General features: G+C 38.8%; 5 protein-coding genes across 6 annotated transcripts; 4 read left to right on the top strand and 1 right to left on the bottom strand.

Annotated features, from left to right (window-relative positions):
* The first annotated feature begins 97 nt into the window (after window positions 1-97).
* On the top strand, window positions 98-2,457 carry LOC103870415. The gene has a single exon (XM_009148538.3). The coding sequence runs from the start codon at window positions 652-654 to the stop codon at window positions 2,236-2,238; it is 1,587 nt and encodes a 528-aa protein (XP_009146786.1). The 5' UTR covers window positions 98-651; the 3' UTR covers window positions 2,239-2,457.
* Window positions 2,458-6,186: 3,729 nt separating this feature from the next.
* LOC103870413 (senescence associated gene 20) lies at window positions 6,187-7,132 on the top strand. Its single transcript, XM_009148537.3, has one exon. The coding sequence runs from the start codon at window positions 6,496-6,498 to the stop codon at window positions 6,808-6,810; it is 315 nt and encodes a 104-aa protein (XP_009146785.2). The 5' UTR covers window positions 6,187-6,495; the 3' UTR covers window positions 6,811-7,132.
* Window positions 7,133-9,368: 2,236 nt separating this feature from the next.
* Window positions 9,369-12,153, top strand: LOC103870412. Its single transcript, XM_009148536.3, has 5 exons — window positions 9,369-9,754; window positions 10,197-10,367; window positions 10,446-11,509; window positions 11,695-11,772; window positions 11,868-12,153. Exons 2-5 carry the CDS (start codon window positions 10,208-10,210, stop codon window positions 11,919-11,921), a joined length of 1,356 nt encoding a protein of 451 aa, XP_009146784.1. The 5' UTR covers window positions 9,369-9,754; window positions 10,197-10,207; the 3' UTR covers window positions 11,922-12,153.
* Window positions 12,154-12,433: 280 nt separating this feature from the next.
* LOC103870411 (dehydration-responsive element-binding protein 2B) lies at window positions 12,434-15,297 on the top strand. 2 transcript variants are annotated; one of them, XM_009148534.3, is made up of 2 exons: window positions 12,434-13,325; window positions 13,610-15,297. In XM_009148534.3, the coding sequence occupies exon 2, from the start codon at window positions 13,649-13,651 to the stop codon at window positions 14,591-14,593; it is 945 nt and encodes a 314-aa protein (XP_009146782.1). In that variant the 5' UTR covers window positions 12,434-13,325; window positions 13,610-13,648; the 3' UTR covers window positions 14,594-15,297. The 2 variants fall into 2 exon arrangements, with proteins under 2 accessions (XP_009146782.1, XP_009146783.1); XM_009148535.3 differs by having other exon boundaries at window positions 12,434-13,342.
* Window positions 15,031-17,886, bottom strand: LOC103870410 (protein trichome birefringence-like 32). The gene is made up of 5 exons (XM_009148533.3): window positions 16,565-17,886; window positions 16,289-16,460; window positions 15,886-16,085; window positions 15,643-15,801; window positions 15,031-15,564 (listed from the first exon to the last, which is right to left on the bottom strand). Exons 1-5 carry the CDS (start codon window positions 17,062-17,064, stop codon window positions 15,222-15,224), a joined length of 1,374 nt encoding a protein of 457 aa, XP_009146781.1. The 5' UTR covers window positions 17,065-17,886; the 3' UTR covers window positions 15,031-15,221.
* Between the last annotated feature and the right edge of the window lie 8 nt (window positions 17,887-17,894).

The raw sequence follows: 17,894 nt of genomic DNA, 5'->3' as shown, positions 1-17,894 counted from the left end.
AAAATTATTTGACAACATTAGCTTCAGTAAATGACTAAAAATCTAGAAGTTTGAGGAAGACTTTTAATTAAGTACCGTATTTGCAAATTATCAATGTGAAAAACGTATTGTGTAGAATGTGTGTGTATACGGTAAAGTATAAACTCTAGTCTAAACGTGATTAAGTATTTATTATTCATTAAAAAAAATGTAAATGACGTCCAGACTGGCGGGCTAATCAACGCTACAGTTAACTGCTACCAAAGAAAAAGAATCTGAGACCTCTTCTTCTTCTTCTTCCTCCTCCTCAACGACTAATCTCATCTTCATTCAAGTCCTCACCTTTCTATGATTTACGCGCTTATTTTTTCTTCCTTTTTGAAATTTCATCGTCTCAGCAAGACAGCAGCAGCCTCTCTTCCTCTTTTTCTCTTCTTTTCTGGGTAATTGCATCTGATTCGAATTTTTTTAACCATTTTAAAAATCCGATCCAACGAGTTTCCCAATCAGGGTTTTGATTCTTTACTCTCCTCTCCATTCAAAGGTCCAAACTTTGTTGGTTTCTATGTAACTGAGAGAAGAAGCAATTAAAAATCTCATCTTTCTAAGGTTTTTATATTCTTTGCCAATGTTTAACCTTTGAGTTTACTTTCCATCTTTGAGATCCAGAACATGGGATCGAACCCCGAGATCGACGAACCCAACACCTCTCTCAAAAAAACCAAACCTCTCTGCCCTCTCGATGTCTCATCGTCCTCATCCTCCCGAAGAACACTCATCTCCTCCGACGGCAACAAACTGAAAAGCTGGTCCTCCTTCACCACGGTCCTCCCTTCTCCCTCCGCGAAGTTCATGAAACTCGCCGAGCAGAGAGACGAGGTCTCCCGCTCGGTCAAAACCTCCAGCATCCGGGAACGAATCAGCGGCGTGCTCCACCGGAAAATCGACTGGACCTCCTTAGCCAACATGGGGAAAGAATGGATCAGAAACCCTATCAACATGGCCCTCTTCCTCTGGATCCTCGCCGTCGCCGTCTCCGGCGCCATCCTCTTCATGGTCATGACGGGCATGCTGAACCACGCTCTCCCCAAGAAGTCCGAGAGAGACGCGTGGTTCGAAGTCAACAACCAGATCCTCAACGGGCTCTTCACTCTCATGTGTCTTTACCAGCACCCGAAACGGTTTTACCACTTGGTGCTTCTCTGCAGGTGGGGGCGTGATGACGTGGCGAAGCTTAGGAAGGTTTACTGCAAGAACGGGAGTTATAAGCCTCACGAGTGGATGCATATGATGGTTGTTGTGCTTTTACTTCACTTGAATTGTTTCGCTCAGTACGCGCTTTGTGGGCTTAACGTTGGTTACAGAAGGTCTGAGAGGCCGCCTATTGGTGTCGCGGTGTGTATCTCTGCTGCTATTGGTGCTCCTGCTGCCGCGGCGTTGTACACTATGCTTAGCCCTCTTGGGAGAGATTACGATGATGATGATGAGGAGAATCAACTCCAAGGGTCTGTGAATAGCAGAGTGAGTTTGGAGAGGAGGTACTCGTTTGCTTCTAATGGGAACAGGATGGTTCCTGTGAGTGATCCTCAGTGGAGTGGTGGAGTTTTGGATATTTGGGATGATATCTCGTTGGCTTATCTCTCTTTGTTTTGTACGTTCTGTGTGTTTGGATGGAACATGGAGAGAGTTGGGTTTGGGAACATGTATGTTCACATAGCGACGTTTATTCTCTTTTGCTTAGCGCCTTTCTTTATATTCACCTTAGCTGCGGTTAATATAGATAACGAGACGGTTAGGGAGGCGCTTGGGGTATCTGGGATCCTTCTCTGTGTGTTTGGTTTGCTCTATGGTGGTTTCTGGAGGATCCAGATGAGGAAGAGATTCAAGCTTCCGAGTTATAAGTTCTGCTTCGGTAACGCTGCCGTTGCGGATTGTACTCTTTGGCTGTTCTGTTGCTGGTGCTCTTTGGCGCAGGAAGTTAGGACGGCGGACTCTTATGAGATTGTGGAGGATAAGTTCTGTCAGAGAGTGCAGCAGGAGAAGAGTTTGGTGTCTCCTTTGCCTCGTGAAGACGGTGTGTTTGATCCCAAGGTTGGTATTGGGAGCTCGCCGAGGAGCGTGAGCGGAGCCAACACTCCGAGCAGGTTTTGGAAAGAGGTGCATAGTCCGAATGTGCAGACGCCTAGAGGGAAAGATGAAGGGAACAGCGAGGTTGTTCTGACTCCGCCTTCTCCTTTGTCTATACACAGAGAAGTTTGATTTGAACAGCCATGGAGTCCTGAATCCGCTGGTGGTTCTCCTTGCAAGTCTCTTTGATTGTTTTAACGTTTGATGGAAAACCGGTTTTGTCATTTGAGTTGTGATAGTATCCATATCTGTTTCCGGTTTAAAAACTTTCTTGTAATGTAAATTTGTTCAGCTACGGCCACATTTCTATAAGATTGAGCTTTTATGCCGCATCTATGTGTGGTGCCTTTGCTTGCTAGCTAGCTTTGCTTTTTTTGCTTGCCTGTTCTGGTGAAAATGCCGGTTAAATCTTATTTTAAACCCAAGATATTTGTCCGGTTTGGTATAAGGCTTTGATGTTGGGCCATTTGGGTTGTTCGATATAGCAAATAGGGAGATTGAAAGTGAAAGTGGATTTTATAATATGGCCCATTACACAAGAACTGGCACATAACAAACTGAAAACCCCAAAGAATTGTTTAAAATAAAATAAAATAAAATAAAATAAAATCTTTGGCTTTATATTATTCATGTTTTTCTATGCTGTGTAATAAATTATATACTAATCAAAACGTAACAGAATCGAATAAAATCAAACTAGAATAATTCGGCACGTTTGCTAGTCTGGTCCAGGTTTATTCTCAGGCTTAATGGAATACATTGTTGATCTCACTATCTATAGCCAACAACATTTACAAATATCTTACAAGATCGGTAATGGTGTTCTCCATCTGCTTTAAAAAAGATTTCATTTACTTTAACAAATCATATAAAGCTATATAATGTCATAAATTGTCATTTTAGACTAAGTTCACTAATTTAGTAATTAGGCGTCGCTGTCAGAAGAGTTGTTTTCGTTGAGAACCACATCAGAATTCCAATAACGTATAATTAATTATTTGTTTGTGTAATCAAAATTTTGTACTTCCTTTTGTAATCAACTTGTTGTCTAATTCAAGATTTATAATATATTTCAAGAAAGATTTACACTGAAGGTCACATTCCTCTTATTTATTACACGCTAGGACACATTGTGTCACTAAGACACTTTTTTTAGAAGCTGAAGGTGGATCCCAACTAAATCTTAACTGATTTGTTCGATTTTAACCAGAGAATTGCTAACTAGCTTATCACTTTGGCGGGCTTTATTCACAGCCCTTGATGCTGAAAAAATTTAAACGGCCTAGATCAAACTTAACAGATCTTGATAGGACATATATTTGCCACTTCACCACAACCATTAGATTTACCACCAATCGACGGCCCTGATTAACTCTCTTATTTCTCACCCTCTTCGGTTCTCCTCATCGTCATCTTCTCCAAAATTGTTCATCCTAGAAATTTCACACTTACTAATTAATCAAGCAAATTTAACCCTACTGATGATTGCATCCTAAACTCGAGGTTTGTGTTCAAAGTTTGTTTAATTTTTTTTGTTAACGTTGCGTCTAAACCGTTAACTCTAGTTCCTCCTTCCATCTATCTTTCATGGCGAACCACTGTATGGTTATCGCCGGTAAATGGAAGTTATCCGACGACGGTCCAACCCCGTCGCTATGACCATGACTTTTGGGATCCTTTTTCCTAGACGACACACTTGGCGGTTCTCATTCCCCAAGGTGATGGTTGGCATCAATGTAACCAAAATCGCCCCACACATCATTCATTTCACCACCAGTAATGCGTTCGACCACACTCTGCTTATCTCGGGGGAACTACCAACTTATTGGAAGCCTGAACCAGACGACACCGGCGTACATCATCATAATTATCCAGATGTACACCAGTATTCATCGTCCACACGTACAACTCACCGGCTACATCCAACACCGGCGTACATCATCACAATTATCCGAATGGACACCAGCCTACGCGTCCACACGTACACCCCACCAGACGACATCCAACTCACCCCAACCTCCCCTGTTACCCCTCAAGTGTCCAAGACTATGCACATTTTCAAAGTGTATAAATCGTTGTACATGTATATACCTTGATACATGTATAGCTTCATACATGTATATACATTGATACATTGATAGCTTGATACATATATACATACATGTTTTTGTGTGTTTTGTGTGTTTGTTTGTGTACTTGACACTGCTTTATAGATTTCAAATTGTTCTATTTATTCTTGCACACAACACATTTATGTTTTCATAAATTGTCTTTATAGCTAGGCTATCTACTTTATTTGTGTGAATGCTTTATTGTCCATAGAGAAATCTTTAATAATATCCATGCATAAACTAGTTTCCCAAACATTGTACACCTTCTTACGGATAAATTGAACAATTTACCAAACAAGAACCATGTTGCACATTTACAATAAAAAAAAATCTCACTGTCCCATACTCCCCAATCCTCTTCTTTCTCCTCCCCACACTCCATCATCAGTAGCACAATCAGCTGCAACCAAAATTACACACAATATTTGATAATTACAGACCAAAATAAAATGTACACATGTACAACCTGTTCAACGCTCTCAATGTACTCATGTACAACATGTTTCGTACATTTGTACATTACTCATCCTATTTTTACCTTTCTCTCATTTGGTTTACCCACCACTCCATCTTTGTTGCCTCTAGCTCCTGCATCCTCTCCATCTCTCCTTAGCTCAGTCTGCGCCTCCCCTTCTTCATCTCCCGCCCCAACCTACACGCACAACATTTCTTAATCACACACCACATTAAAAAATGAAACCCCAAAACCATAACCCTTTTCCGAATCCCACAACTCGAAACCAGAAATTTCAAAACCCAGAATCCCAAAAACACATCAACGAGCTTGGATAACTCCAATATTGGAGCCCTTTTGCGAACCCAACCTCAAATTCGACACTTAAACCTCGACGCATTCAAAACCATAAAAAGATTTAACCTTTGTCTTTCCCCTTTGATGCTCGCTTCTTCCTCGACGACATCGTCTTCTCCGTCAATCTCCGCCGTATTCCGCCGTGTAAACATTCTCCGTCAGTCTCCGCCGTATATACGTTCTCAGAACCATCTCTTCGTTTCTCTCTCGGAGAAAATAGTTTTGCCAATTTAGATCTGAAAAGATCTACTTTCTACGGGCCCAAAGATAAAAAATAAAAGTATTTCAACTTTATTTCAAGTCCACCACCCATTATCTAATATTTATGAATTTCAAATATCCTAAACAGCCTAACTAAAAATAAAATGGCTATTTACCTAATTGTCCATCCCTGGTTTAGCTTTTATGAGGATAAATGAGTCTTTAATCACAATAAACTGTCTTGGTAGCACATTGTGTTTTATTGTGTAATAAAAACACACAATGTGACCATTTGTGTTAATAACTCATATTTCAAAGCTTGCCTTTGGTTTCCTTTTAGACTCGAATAGTTTATTGATGTAGGGCTTCCCGCATTTGATTTGAGGCCATAATAAATGTTTTGACAACCATTTGAACATTTTTTAACTTATAAATGTATTACAATGAGTAACTGGACGTGTCATGGTCACAGATGGCCACTCTGCTTACATGAACACTTTGCATGACATGTGTAATGGTGATTGTGCATTATACTGCCGTTGAAACTTCCATTATTGGATGGCGGGGCCAACACACACAAACTGAACAGGTTTCTTTGCAGATTTCTTAATCACTCTACCAATCATTTACTACAATATTAATCATTTCGGTTAATGAATAATTACCCGTGAAAAGAAAACTCACCCAAAACTATGTGTAACATTACTATCAACAATTTAATTAATTCATATTCTGCTTTCTAATTTGGGTTTAAAAAAACATTTCCTTCTTAAATCAACCAAAGTCGAGATATTTACCGCTAGCAAATTCAGTTAACCTATTAATTTATTCACCTAATTACACGGTAAGATCAAACATTAGCTGACTCGACTTTTAAGGAACTTTATCGCCGGACCCTACAAACCACATTAACCCAATCATACGACGACACGTGCTAAATGTCCGAAAACTTTAAAAATAGGATGGGTTGCAGAGAATCAAATCCCCCCCCATAGCCTACGGCTATATAAATCCCAGATTCATCACAAACAATTTGAATAAGCTTATCTACGTTGTTCATCTCTTAATCATTATCCTAATCCAATTTCTTAATCCCAAAAGCTCTTTCAAGAACTGGATACTCTGGCGGATTCTGAGACCAAGAACCGAGACGTGGTTCTGAAGCTGTATGACGCCCTGAGATCTCGCGACGTCGACTCCGTTCACCGGACCCTAACCCCGGACCTCGACTACTGGTTCCACGGCCCTCCGCCGCACCAGTTTTTGATGCGCACGCTCACCGGCGTCTCTCCGCCGTTTCAATTCTCGCCTCTCTCCGTCGTCTCCTTCGGGTCCACCGTCATCGCCGAGGGCTGCGACGCCGCCAGCTCCGTCTCGTGGATCCACGCCTGGACCGTGTCGCATGGGGTGATCACTCAGGTGAGGGAGTACTCGAACACCTCGCTCACGGTTACAAGGATCGGCAGCGTCGTCGCCGGGCGCTCAGCGGAGATCAGGGCGTCGCATTGCCCCTCCGTGTGGGAGAGCAAATTCTCGGGTCGGGCGGGAAAGTCCGTTCCGGGTCTGGTTCTTGCGATTTGAGGATTTGGTAAAGGTTATTGCTGCAGCCACGTCAGATTAATAACTAAATAAAGGCGGGTGCTTACGTGTCGGTGTGTGGTTGGTTTGTTGTTTTATGGGTTAAAAGGATTTGTGCGGTTGAGACGCGGTGTGGGGCTGACGCTTAAAGGTCGCGTTTTGGTCGTCGCTAGTTCTTTTTTTTATTTTTTGCTTTAAAATCGTGCATTTGTGTTTTAGTGCGTACAAGCATGGGGAAACCCATATTGACTTGCGCCGTTGTGTCTGATGTAACGTTTGGCTATGTTATACTAATAAAGTGCTTTTGGGATCTTATTATATTAAACGTTGTTTATATACGAGGTGTTCTGCATTTGTTGAAAGCTGCCCATTTCACCATTTGGGTGGAAAAGCTGTGAATTTGTGTATGTATAGCTTTACTGCTGTGAAGGAGTTGAGTTTATAAGATAAAACATTCTAAAAACAATAATAAGTGAAGATGTTAAAATTCGGTTTTCTTTTACATAGGAGATAAATTATATAGTAAACGAACTATATAACCACTTGTTTTTGTTATAACTGAAATAAAAAGTGCTTTTCGGATATTATAATATTCGTTAAACATGTTTATACTATTTGAAGTTCTGCATCAGCATGTAAGTTATAAAAGCTGTCTATTTAGCTCATACCTCTGCGGATTAGCTGTGAAATTTGTGTATGTCCCTGCTTGTTATTAGTTTGACTGACTAACAAGTTGAGTTTATCGCATATTTAGAACTTGTTAAATATTATACAGAAAAGTTTTTTTTACTAAAAAGTTTAATACCCCCTTAACAATTGATTATCGCATATTTAGAACTTGTTAAATATTATACAGAAAAGTTTTTTACTAATACCCCCTTAACAATGTATCATTGTTGTACACATGGTTCTAAATCTAACATGCACTATAATTTTAAAGTGATCACTGGTTAGGTACGTTAGACAATTTATTTAGGGAGTTTGATGTCCCCGGTAAGTATGAATCAAGTTTCCCGACTTAGGTTTTGAAAATTATGATTTTTAACAACATTTGCATTTGGTAGTGAAACATATAACGTTTATTATATGTAACCGTGGACGCAAACAATAACAAAAAAAATTAATTGTGAAAGAGAAAGCTTCGAAGGAAGCAACGAGGAAGGTCTCTCATGCGTCTTTTTGTGGATGTGGACACGCACTTAATTATCTTTTGGCGTCATTAGGTCAAAATGGTGTGACGATAAAAAGATATTAACAGAACTAATAAAACATAACTAATTGACTGGAGGATAACACCAAGAAAACTCATTCGTTATTTAATTTGATTGTGATAAAAGCCAAAAAGGACGCAAATATTGACATGCACTGAACTAGTTGTGTGTTGGATAATGTCCCCATGCCCAAAAGGACAATATATGGTTTGGAAATGTGTGTTATCTCCCTTCAAATAAAAAAAATTGTCGAGTATCTTCCTTCAAATACTTAGTTTCTATTATAATTCCAATCCACGACAACTAACATTTGTGGATTCATAATCTTCGTATTGGACACGAGTGATTTCTATCAGTTTGATGTTAAGGTCTAGAGATTATATATACACAAGCAGGGGTATTTTGAACAAGAATGTACATTAGAAACCAGCTAACGTAAGTTAAAATAAAAACTAACAGAGAATTTGGCAAAGAATTTGGTTTTATTAGGCCAATTAAGTAACCCTTCAGCCGGTCTAATGACATCTACCGATTTTCTTAAAACTGAATTTTAGGCATGCATGCGTTTCTAAAGCCATAACCCTTGGCATATACAAAGATGGGTTATAGATAAATGCGTAGATTACGCAGCCAACTTTTCCTAAGAAAGATATTTGTGATCACTTAAAACCACGTTGTCTACCCGTTTTCTATAAGTTGTTTCACCTTAACCGAACCAAATTTAATATACATGGCATGTGATGATTCCTGTACTGTACAATAAATAGTTTGGTAGGAATATTTGTAACGATAAATATTTAATGAAGTCTGTGTGTGTGACCCTGGTGCAGCATGAAGAGAGGAAAATTCTGGTGGCCTCACGGAGGACACATTGACGATGGATGTTCCATGCCACCGTTGATGGTGAAGATGCGACTGTCGGAGAAATCAACAACGTAGTAACGATCTCTTTTCTTGATTGCTTGAGGAGGAAAAAATGATTATTTCATTATTCTACTGAATGTGACAAGTAGAATACTATACTTTTCTAATTACTATTGTATATAAACAATATCTATAGTATTATTTTTAAGTGTTATCAACATAATATATAAGTAACAAGTGAAGACCCTCATCAAATCTGCATAGTGCATACCCAATAAAAATGAAACACATGAACTCTATCTAATTATGGCAGTGTTTGTTTTACATGCATCCAATATGTTCGCCTATTAAAATCTGACATCTAGCAAGACAAGCCTACCAAATTGTTTTTCAACTACTTCAATGTATTCAACTCGTTTGAATTTACATATTTTCTCTAAGAAAAAAAAAACACCCCACACTACAGTGTATTAACATGATGCCCCTGCAACTGCAACGTCTTTCTTCATTCGCTGAACGATATTACCGAAACGCCCCTATAAACTTTCTATTTTTGCATCAGATCCCAAAACACAAAAGGGCATTATCGTCTCGTAAAGGTTTCTATTTCGCGCCAGTTTTGCTTGTCTAGGAAAATTAGCAGCGTTACTCTGTTTCACTCTACTATCTTCCTTTTTCAAAGTCCTCTTCAACTTTCTCAGCCAACATTGAGAGAACTCTAAAGATTTAACTAGCTTCAACACTCAATCTCTCTCTTGAATTATTTTTCCTGATCTTCATGCATTTCTGAGCTGAAATCTGCAGGAAGTGTTGTCTCTGAAGATCCTGGATCTGTTCCTTCTCCTCTCTCTTAGGATCCCTAGCTCGTTTAGGTAAGGAGTCGTGATCTATCAGATCTTCCATGAACTTTCGATTTGTTTGTTTACTGAGCGTCTCTCTTCTTATGTGTGTGAGATCTTTTAATCTTTGCTCAAGTTAGTAGATGATTAATAGTGGCGGATCTAAAAATTTTTTTAGTCGGAAACTTTGAATTAGTTTATAGACTTTTCATGATAATGTTTATAATTGTAAATAAATGTCGAAAAGTTAATTTTCTTTAAATAAGTCTAAATAATTAACATAAATCTTTTTCTTGGAATTTAAGCTAAATACTTTTAAACAAATTAAAGACTTTGAACTAATTATTCAAAAAAAAAAAAAAAACAAATTTGGTCGGGGTACGTGATCATGTTCGTTGTAACATGATTCTTGTGTTAAACCATTCACTAAACCCTTTTCATTTAAGCTAAACAGTTTTGATTCTCCCTGTTTCAGTGTGAGAAGCAATGGGTGCAGGGAGGAAGACAGAGACCTATAAGCAAGAGGATGTCCAAAACCTATATGGAACCATGTCTGTGAGGAAGCTTCAGAAGGGAGATCTCTGCGGTGTTATATTTGGATGCAAGTTCAGCACAATTAAAGAGTGTCACGCTAAGAACTTGTTTGGTTAGTTTCTCTTTAGCAAAATCTATAATCTTTTGTGAACCATGTTTTGATAATTGATTATATTCTTGTGATGACCAGGCTTACCAGGCCCTCACATGGCTTACATCAAGAACATTGAACCTGGTCTGACGCTGTTCTTGTTCAACTACAGCGACAGAACACTTCACGGTGTCTTTGAAGCCGCGAGTGAAGGAAAGCTGAACATTGATCCCAAAGCTTGGTCTCATAATGGTACGGATCCAAGTCCGTACCCTGCTCAGGTAAAGGTACGTGTCCGAGTGAAGTGTGAGCCTCTGTCTGAAGAAACGTTTGGACCAGCGATTGCTGATAATTACAAGGATGAGAAGATCTTTTGGTTTGAACTTGACCGAGTTCAGACAAACAAGCTGCTACGTTTGTTTAAACCATCACCATATGTAAGGGCACCACCATCAACATCCAAACATGTTGTTGCATCACCATCATCATCGTCTAGAAAGGCTATTCCGGCTTCTTCTCTTGTGGAGATAGGTGATGTAGGAGGAGCGCCACGTGTTGACAAGTGGAGCAGTCTTTTCAAACAAGACTCAAAAGATGGAAAACCTAAAGAATGTGAAGTAGCTCAAAAACATGTGTCACAATCTGGTCCAACTTACTCATCAGTTCTGAGAAATGCGATCACTGAATCTTCAGCTAGACGTGAAGCTCCATCACAAGCAAGTAAAGGAGTTTTGTCCTCACGCCAAGATGTCATAGTCAACACTTGTGAACAACAAAGTTTCCATGCAACGCAAAATGGGACTTCTGGTAAGGCTAAGAATATAATAAGACCAAGCAAGGGAAGTTCTGGTGAGGATGCATATTCAGAGATTGATTGGGATGCTGCATCAAACTTTCAAGCCCATCTGAAAGGACTCAACATGATTCTGGAGGATAAGGATGGTTACAAGAGTTTTGATCAGGGTAACAACACAGGATTTGCTTCTTCTTCTTCAATGATGCAAAATGATTGGGAAGATGAGAGGGTGTCTTGGGAATACGATGAAGATAATAATATAGATAAATCATCGTGTGGGTCCTCGTACGTTACAGCCATGTCAGGAGACGCATTTGAGGACAATGGAGAAGAGAAAGAGAAGCTTTGTCTGGATGTCTTGCGTGAGGTAATTAGTTGATCGCTCTTACTTGCTTTATCACCACTCTAGCTTAAGGTTATTTCATAAAATTTGGAGGCTTATAAACAATTTAGTAAAAGTTTTTCTAAGAATTTAAGTTATACACTGATGATTTACTAGCCTATGCTCTCACTATTGAAAATATTTATGAACTATTTCTTTTTTTTTTTAAGATATGGGCGGAAGTGAAAGAGATGAAGCAAACTCAGATGAAACAAGCTGAGTATATGATCTCGTTGCAGATGGATCTGGTAAAAAATACAACTTTGTAAACTTTGTAAATGGTCACTTTCTTTTGTTTCAGGAGGTTCAAATACTAGTCTTTTTGTGTGGGTTTTTCTTGCAGCTTGAGTCAAGAAAAGAGATACTTCGACTGAAAGGGCTATATGGAAGTTCTTAAGCAACTAAGCAAGTATGTGGTAACAACGAGCAGAGAACAAAACTCATGGAGTTTGCAATTCATTCTACCTACCTACCTTCCTCCTCTTTCTGATAAAACTGAAGGAAAAAAGAAGTTTGAATAATGTTTTCGTGTGTTCGAAGCTTGTCATTGACTCTCTTGTTGTGTATTGTATCCTTTTGACTTGGTGTGCTTTCAGTTTCAACTTTCAAGTAATGTACTTCGAAAAGCTTATTAAGGGAGCAAAATGTTTGGGTCAGGGCTTCTTAAACGGCTGGTTTAACCAAATCGACCGGTTCCATTACTGAGTCGATAATGGATTGATCAGTCCATATAGAATCATATATACTACAATGATACAGGCCTTAAAATAGATGGAGCCGTTTATGGCTAAAAGTCCAACAAGCTTTTTAAGTACGCAGGCAATTACGTTGAGGCTTGTCAGAGTTCCTGGCCGTTACAACAACATTAAAGAGATACACGTGACGGACATGCAGAACTGCAACTTTGACCAATTACGGCTGATTGATGTCTTTACATTCTAATGCTATTATATGCGTAGAAAGCGTTTTCCTAAAAAGAGTGCAGCACACAGGATATGATCATATTCAGGTTCTCAATGTTTCCAACCGCTCGGCCATGCACATAACAGTAACAAAAATTTATACATATATCATATATCTATATGTTTTATAATTATTAAAATCACACTGTAGTTGTACCGCTTGTCCTGCACCGCTCAATCCACTGTTATCATTCGGAGCTTTAATTCGCATATCAAAACCAAATACTCCTTCCGTTCTACAAAAAAAAATAGACTTTTTATTATTTTTATACATATTAAAAAAATACATTAAACTACCATAAAAAAAGATATTATTTTCTGTAATTTTTAATTTTTAATAATTTTGAACTAATAGTAATTCAATAAAGTCAATTAATTTTTTTAGAGTTTACAATTTTTTTTAAAAAAGATAAAAATTACACTTTTATAAAACAAACTTTTTTTCTATAAAGTGTAGTATAATATCATTGTCAAAAATTAATTGAATTAAATATGTCTCTTGTGTGTGTGTGTGGGCCTGGGGGGAGGGAGGGTTATCAACTATGCTAAGGATTCAATTGCTTACCCGTATCGCGAGCGCGTTTTTGTGGTGAGGATTAAGACACGTGTCAACATATGAGACATTGACTAGTCTCGCATTATCCAGAGAGGGTTTATAAATACCCCTCGACCCCGTTGTCGAATAGAACTTTAAATCTGAAAGAGAAAAAGAGAGAGAGAGAGAGACAGTAGAACGAACGCGAAGAAGATATACAAACTACAAATCGAACAACAGCAACAAAAAAAAAGGAAAAGTGATTGTTGACCATTGAAGAAGAGATTCGACTCGAACTTTGAAGGTAATCAATTCCAATAAGTACGTCAATCCAGTTTTCTAGGGTTTGTGTGTATTTTGTTACACGCTTTCTTTTAACTAGCTTGGTCCCCACGATTCGGTGTTAAAAAGAAAATTGGATTTTTCCTCCTTTTTTTTTCCTATAAATAAAAGACAAAACAAACTTGGTGGCTAAGTAGTTTCCGTGTCTTTAATTATTATAAATTCTATATGATTTGATCGTTCTCTTGTTTTCTAGAATACTTGAGAGAGTTTTCTGAGCCCTAAGCTTTTTTTGGTCTCTTGTAGATTATTTGATTTGCGTCTGAAAAGAAGAAGAAGAAGAAGATGGCAGTTTATGACCAAACAGGAACCCATACAGTGTCGATATCAAGGAAGAGGAAGTCAAGAGCTAGAGCAGACGGTACAACAGTAGCCGATAGACTAAAGAAGTGGAAAGAGTACAACGACTCTGTTAATGCTTCCTCTATAAAACAAGGAGAGAAACCGAAACGTAAACCTCCCGCTAAAGGGTCGAAGAAAGGCTGTATGAAAGGCAAAGGTGGACCGGAGAACTCTCACTCTAGCTTCAGAGGAGTTAGACAAAGAGTTTGGGGTAAATGGGTTGCTGAGATCCGTGAGCCTAATAAAGTAAGCAGGCTTTGGCTCGGCACTTTCCCTACGGCCGAAGAAGCTGCTTCTGCTTATGATGAAGCTGCTATGGCTATGTACGGTCCTTTAGCTAGGCTTAACTTTCCTCAGCAGTGTGTTGGCTCTGAGTCTCTTACTAGTACATCAAGTCAGTCTGAGGTGTGTAGGGATGAGAATAAGGCGGTTCTTGATGTGAAGCAAGAGGATGTTGATTGTAAAACTAGACCAGTTAGTGAGATTAAATATGTCAAGGAAGTATGTGGTGATCATGCGTATACAAGGCTGAATGAGTTTGATGAGGAGTATTGGAGCAGACTATCGAACGGGGTAGAGAAACCGAAGGAGGAAGAAGTGATACAGCCGCAGCAGGAGTTAGATATGCTTACTGTTGCGGATTATGGTTGGCTTAGTGATATGCAAAACGAGCAGGGTTTTTGGGATCCGGATGATTCTTTTGATATTGATGAACTCCTTCGTGATATTGATGTAGGCCTGTTAACCGGTCATGATCCGTCCCAAAACCAAAGCCAGGTAGTACACCCTGGTGGATATGATTCACATCCTCTGCAGATGGAGCCACAAGACAATAATCATGAGTTATTCAACTTGAGTTCTCTGGATGGATCTTTGACAAAGTTCTGAAGTCATGAAGTGGTCTGCAAGCAATAGAGTATTTGATCATATAGTAGCAACAATAAATTGGGTGTTAGTTATTTGATTTCACAGTTAAAAGTATCAATGTTAACTACAAGGATTATTTGGATTTAGACTAACGAATTACTAATTTATTTTTAAATATATTTTACATTTATATTATATATTTATTTTTTTTAGTTTTTTTTATCATCCGGTTTTTAGTTTGATTATAAATTCTTTTGATGAAATATAGAAGTTCGATATAAAAAATAGAAATTAGATAAATCTGTAAACTTCGTTATTGTTTGATTTAACTGATTTAAACTAACTTAGATCTATTTAAATTGATTTAACAGATTTAGAACGTTTTAAACCGACTTTTAATCGCATAAATTGAATTTTTTAAACTCGTTTCAGCAATGGATTTTTGGAACATTGAAAAATATAGTAACTTTCTAGTCTTTTACTCTTTCAATAAGTGTTGAAACTCATCTGTTGAGTTTGATATTAGATAACAGGAGAGGGTAACTCTTTCACCCTCTTCGTATAACAAGAGCGTTATACATAATTAACAAAAAAAAGAAAAACCATAACTTCCAAAAAAAATCAGAAATCTTAAGAAAAGAAAAAAGAATCAAGGATAAAATAACTTAGCAAAGAGAAGCTCGTTCCAAGTATCTTGAAGACCAGGCAAGCACCAGTGTATACAATCCGAGTAGCTAACCGGATTGGCTAGCTGCTCTTTCGTCAACGGGCTCCACTGCTTCTTGTATATCGACGTGTGCGCGTCTTTCCTATACCCTGAGAGCTGCGTAATGTTCAGTACCGTCACCGGAAAGTCCTTTCTCCCGTCTAGCTCCTCTCCGATCACTTTCATCAACGTTTTGCTGCAGTCTGATGGCCAATGGTCCATGTCTTGGATCGGCGTCGTTTGGTTGTAGCAGTTCTTCCCTTGCTCCCCTCCCCAGTCCTCGCTCCTGATTATAGAGGATCAAAAAGATGTTCTTGCAACTAAAACTAAGCTAACTCATCTATTTAAGCTAAGTGTTACTGACTTGTAATGAGTAGGGGACATGGTAGCAAAGAAGACTCTCGTCTTCAACGGATCCATATTCTTCTTCACCCATTTAACCATAGTCTTGAGTGCCATACGGTAAGCATCTTCGCTCTCCATCTCAACGATCCTCTTCTTCTCATCCTTGAACGAACCTTCCCTTCAAATAACAAATCCAATAAACAATCAAAACCACTAGTATTCGAAAAATTAATAAACTTCATTGATTAGTTGTAGTACATACAAGATCTTCATCTTGAAACCAGTCCTCCACCACAAGTAGGTATTGAACACAACAACGTCAGCGCCACGCCAGTGCCTACCGTGAATGTTGATAGAGCCCTTCCTCACGATCCGATCCGACACTCTATGAACAGTAGCGTTATCCGAATTCGATTCGAGGAGAAACGGTGCCCAGTAGAACTCAATCGTTGCATTGTAATCCTATATTAAAAAAAAAGGAACCGATCAGTATCCAATGAGATTCTATTTTTCCCTCAATAATATACGTTACTCTATTATAATGTAGCTTTTGCTCTAATGGTGTTAGTTTATAACAGAGTTACTCTATTTTAGCGTAAATTATAGAAGAAAAAATAGAGTCCGAGATGGTAACGTTTGTTTCTTCAATGGCTTCAACGAGATACCTTGAGAGAGAAGACGGTGAGGGAACCAAAGGTCTCCATTGATTTGGAATGTTCCGGGATCTGAGAATGGAGAAGACAGACGAGAGAGACGTACATCCCTCTGTTCAAGGAGTCTCCGACGAACATCATCTTCTTCCCTCTTAGACTCTCCAGCATCATCTTCGCGTCGAACCTAACACAATCAAACAACCACAGAGCAAACCGGATCTAACCGGATCTGAAGATCGATCACTATATAATTGAATCTAAGTTTCAGCTAAAAATTTGGAAACTAACGAGGGAAGGGAGCAGGAGTCAGGCTGCCATCTCCACGAATCGTAGTCTGTATCGAGACGGCCATGCGCGCGGCACGTGAGCTGCGGCTGGATGTACGGACACTCTGATTCTTTGTATAACGGCCGCGTTGACTTGTCTTTGACCCAATGCCCTCTGTACACGTCGCATCCTTCCGGCGTCTTCCCCACCGCAAAAGCTGGAGGTGGAGGAGAAGGCGGCGGAGGAGATGGTGTCGGTGGCGGCGGAGGAGGAGGAGAAGGAGGAGGCGGAGGAGGAGGGTCGTTTACTTGGTGGAGGATCGTCGTAGTCGTCGGGGAGTGAAGGGAACGGCGAGAGAAGAAGAGGAAATCGTGGCAGTAGATGAAGGCGGCGAGGAGGATGAAAGCGAGGACGGTGTAGAAGAAGTGAGTGAGACGGCGTTTCTTACGGAGAGGCGAAGAAGACGGTGACAGTAACGACGACGATGTCATTATTTCTTTCTTTCTAATAATGTTTTTCATCTTTTCATTATGTCTTCTTCTTCGCTTTTTAATTGTATTTTTGTATTAATTTGTAATGAAAAGTTTCTTTTCTTTTTGGGTAAACTTTTTGAAATGAAAAGTTTTTGTTTCGTTAAAGATGAAATCTGGAGTTTATACTTTATATTCATGTTTTTTTTCAGCAAGCTTTTCTGTTTAATCAGTTTTTTTTAATCAAGTGTGCCATTTGCACGATCTTAAACCAAACCCATGTGGTTTACCATGAGTTGTCACGACGACTGTGTTTATATTTAATTCGAACTACAAACAAAAAGTTTATAGAAGTATTATAATGTGGCCCTTTTTGTATCTGGATTTTTTCATGATTCGCCTGAATTTGCCGATCTGAATTGTGTGACTATAGTGAATGATAGCATCTCTGCATCTGGAACATTACTACTAGTCAAGTGGGATGAAGAAAAGGGCATTTCTCATATTTAACATGTTTACCTTGAATGTATATATAGATAATTTTACCAAAATAAAATAAAATATAGATAAATGAACATAATGGAATATTCATGAACTATATAGGGAAGGTTTGCCATTTAAAAAAAAAAAGGTTTTCCATTTTTTTTTTATAAGTGGAGGTTTCAGGTTTGTCATTTGGTTTGATCAACTTCAGTCTCAGTTTCATTTATATGACTTGCCTGTGATATTAAAAGGAGTCAGCTAGGTGGTTTAAGGAGAAAGCTGGATGATTCTCCTAAGTCCTAACCTTCTTGTGGAATTAGAAGGTCTCTCGTTAAAGGGGTTTGTAGTAGGTTGCTTGACGCCAAAACCTGAAACTGTGAAACGATAAACATTGTATA

The sequence above is a fragment of the Brassica rapa genome, chromosome A05 (assembly GCF_000309985.2).
Source record: "Brassica rapa cultivar Chiifu-401-42 chromosome A05, CAAS_Brap_v3.01, whole genome shotgun sequence".
NCBI lineage: Eukaryota > Viridiplantae > Streptophyta > Magnoliopsida > Brassicales > Brassicaceae > Brassica > Brassica rapa.
Note: the sequence above shows the minus strand (reverse complement) of the source record. Positions and strands in the feature narration are given on the sequence as shown.

Excerpts from the sequence above, each read along its gene's own strand:
- LOC103870415 (XM_009148538.3), top strand. The coding sequence starts at position 652 with ATGGGATCGAACCCCGAGATCGACGAACCCAACACCTCTCTCAAAAAA.
- LOC103870413 (XM_009148537.3), top strand. The coding sequence starts at position 6,496 with ATGCGCACGCTCACCGGCGTCTCTCCGCCGTTTCAATTCTCGCCTCTC.
- LOC103870412 (XM_009148536.3), top strand. The coding sequence starts at position 10,208 with ATGGGTGCAGGGAGGAAGACAGAGACCTATAAGCAAGAGGATGTCCAA. Across the intron at positions 10,368-10,445 it reads TCACGCTAAGAACTTGTTTG|GCTTACCAGGCCCTCACATG; the intron begins GTTAGTTTCTCT and ends TGTGATGACCAG. Across the intron at positions 11,773-11,867 it reads TCTCGTTGCAGATGGATCTG|CTTGAGTCAAGAAAAGAGAT; the intron begins GTAAAAAATACA and ends TTTTTCTTGCAG.
- LOC103870411 (XM_009148534.3), top strand. The coding sequence starts at position 13,649 with ATGGCAGTTTATGACCAAACAGGAACCCATACAGTGTCGATATCAAGG.
- LOC103870410 (XM_009148533.3), bottom strand. The coding sequence starts at position 17,064 with ATGAAAAACATTATTAGAAAGAAAGAAATAATGACATCGTCGTCGTTA. Across the intron at positions 15,802-15,885 it reads GGTTTCAAGATGAAGATCTT|GGAAGGTTCGTTCAAGGATG; the intron begins GTATGTACTACA and ends TGTTATTTGAAG. Across the intron at positions 15,565-15,642 it reads ATGTCCCCTACTCATTACAA|GAGCGAGGACTGGGGAGGGG; the intron begins GTCAGTAACACT and ends CTCTATAATCAG.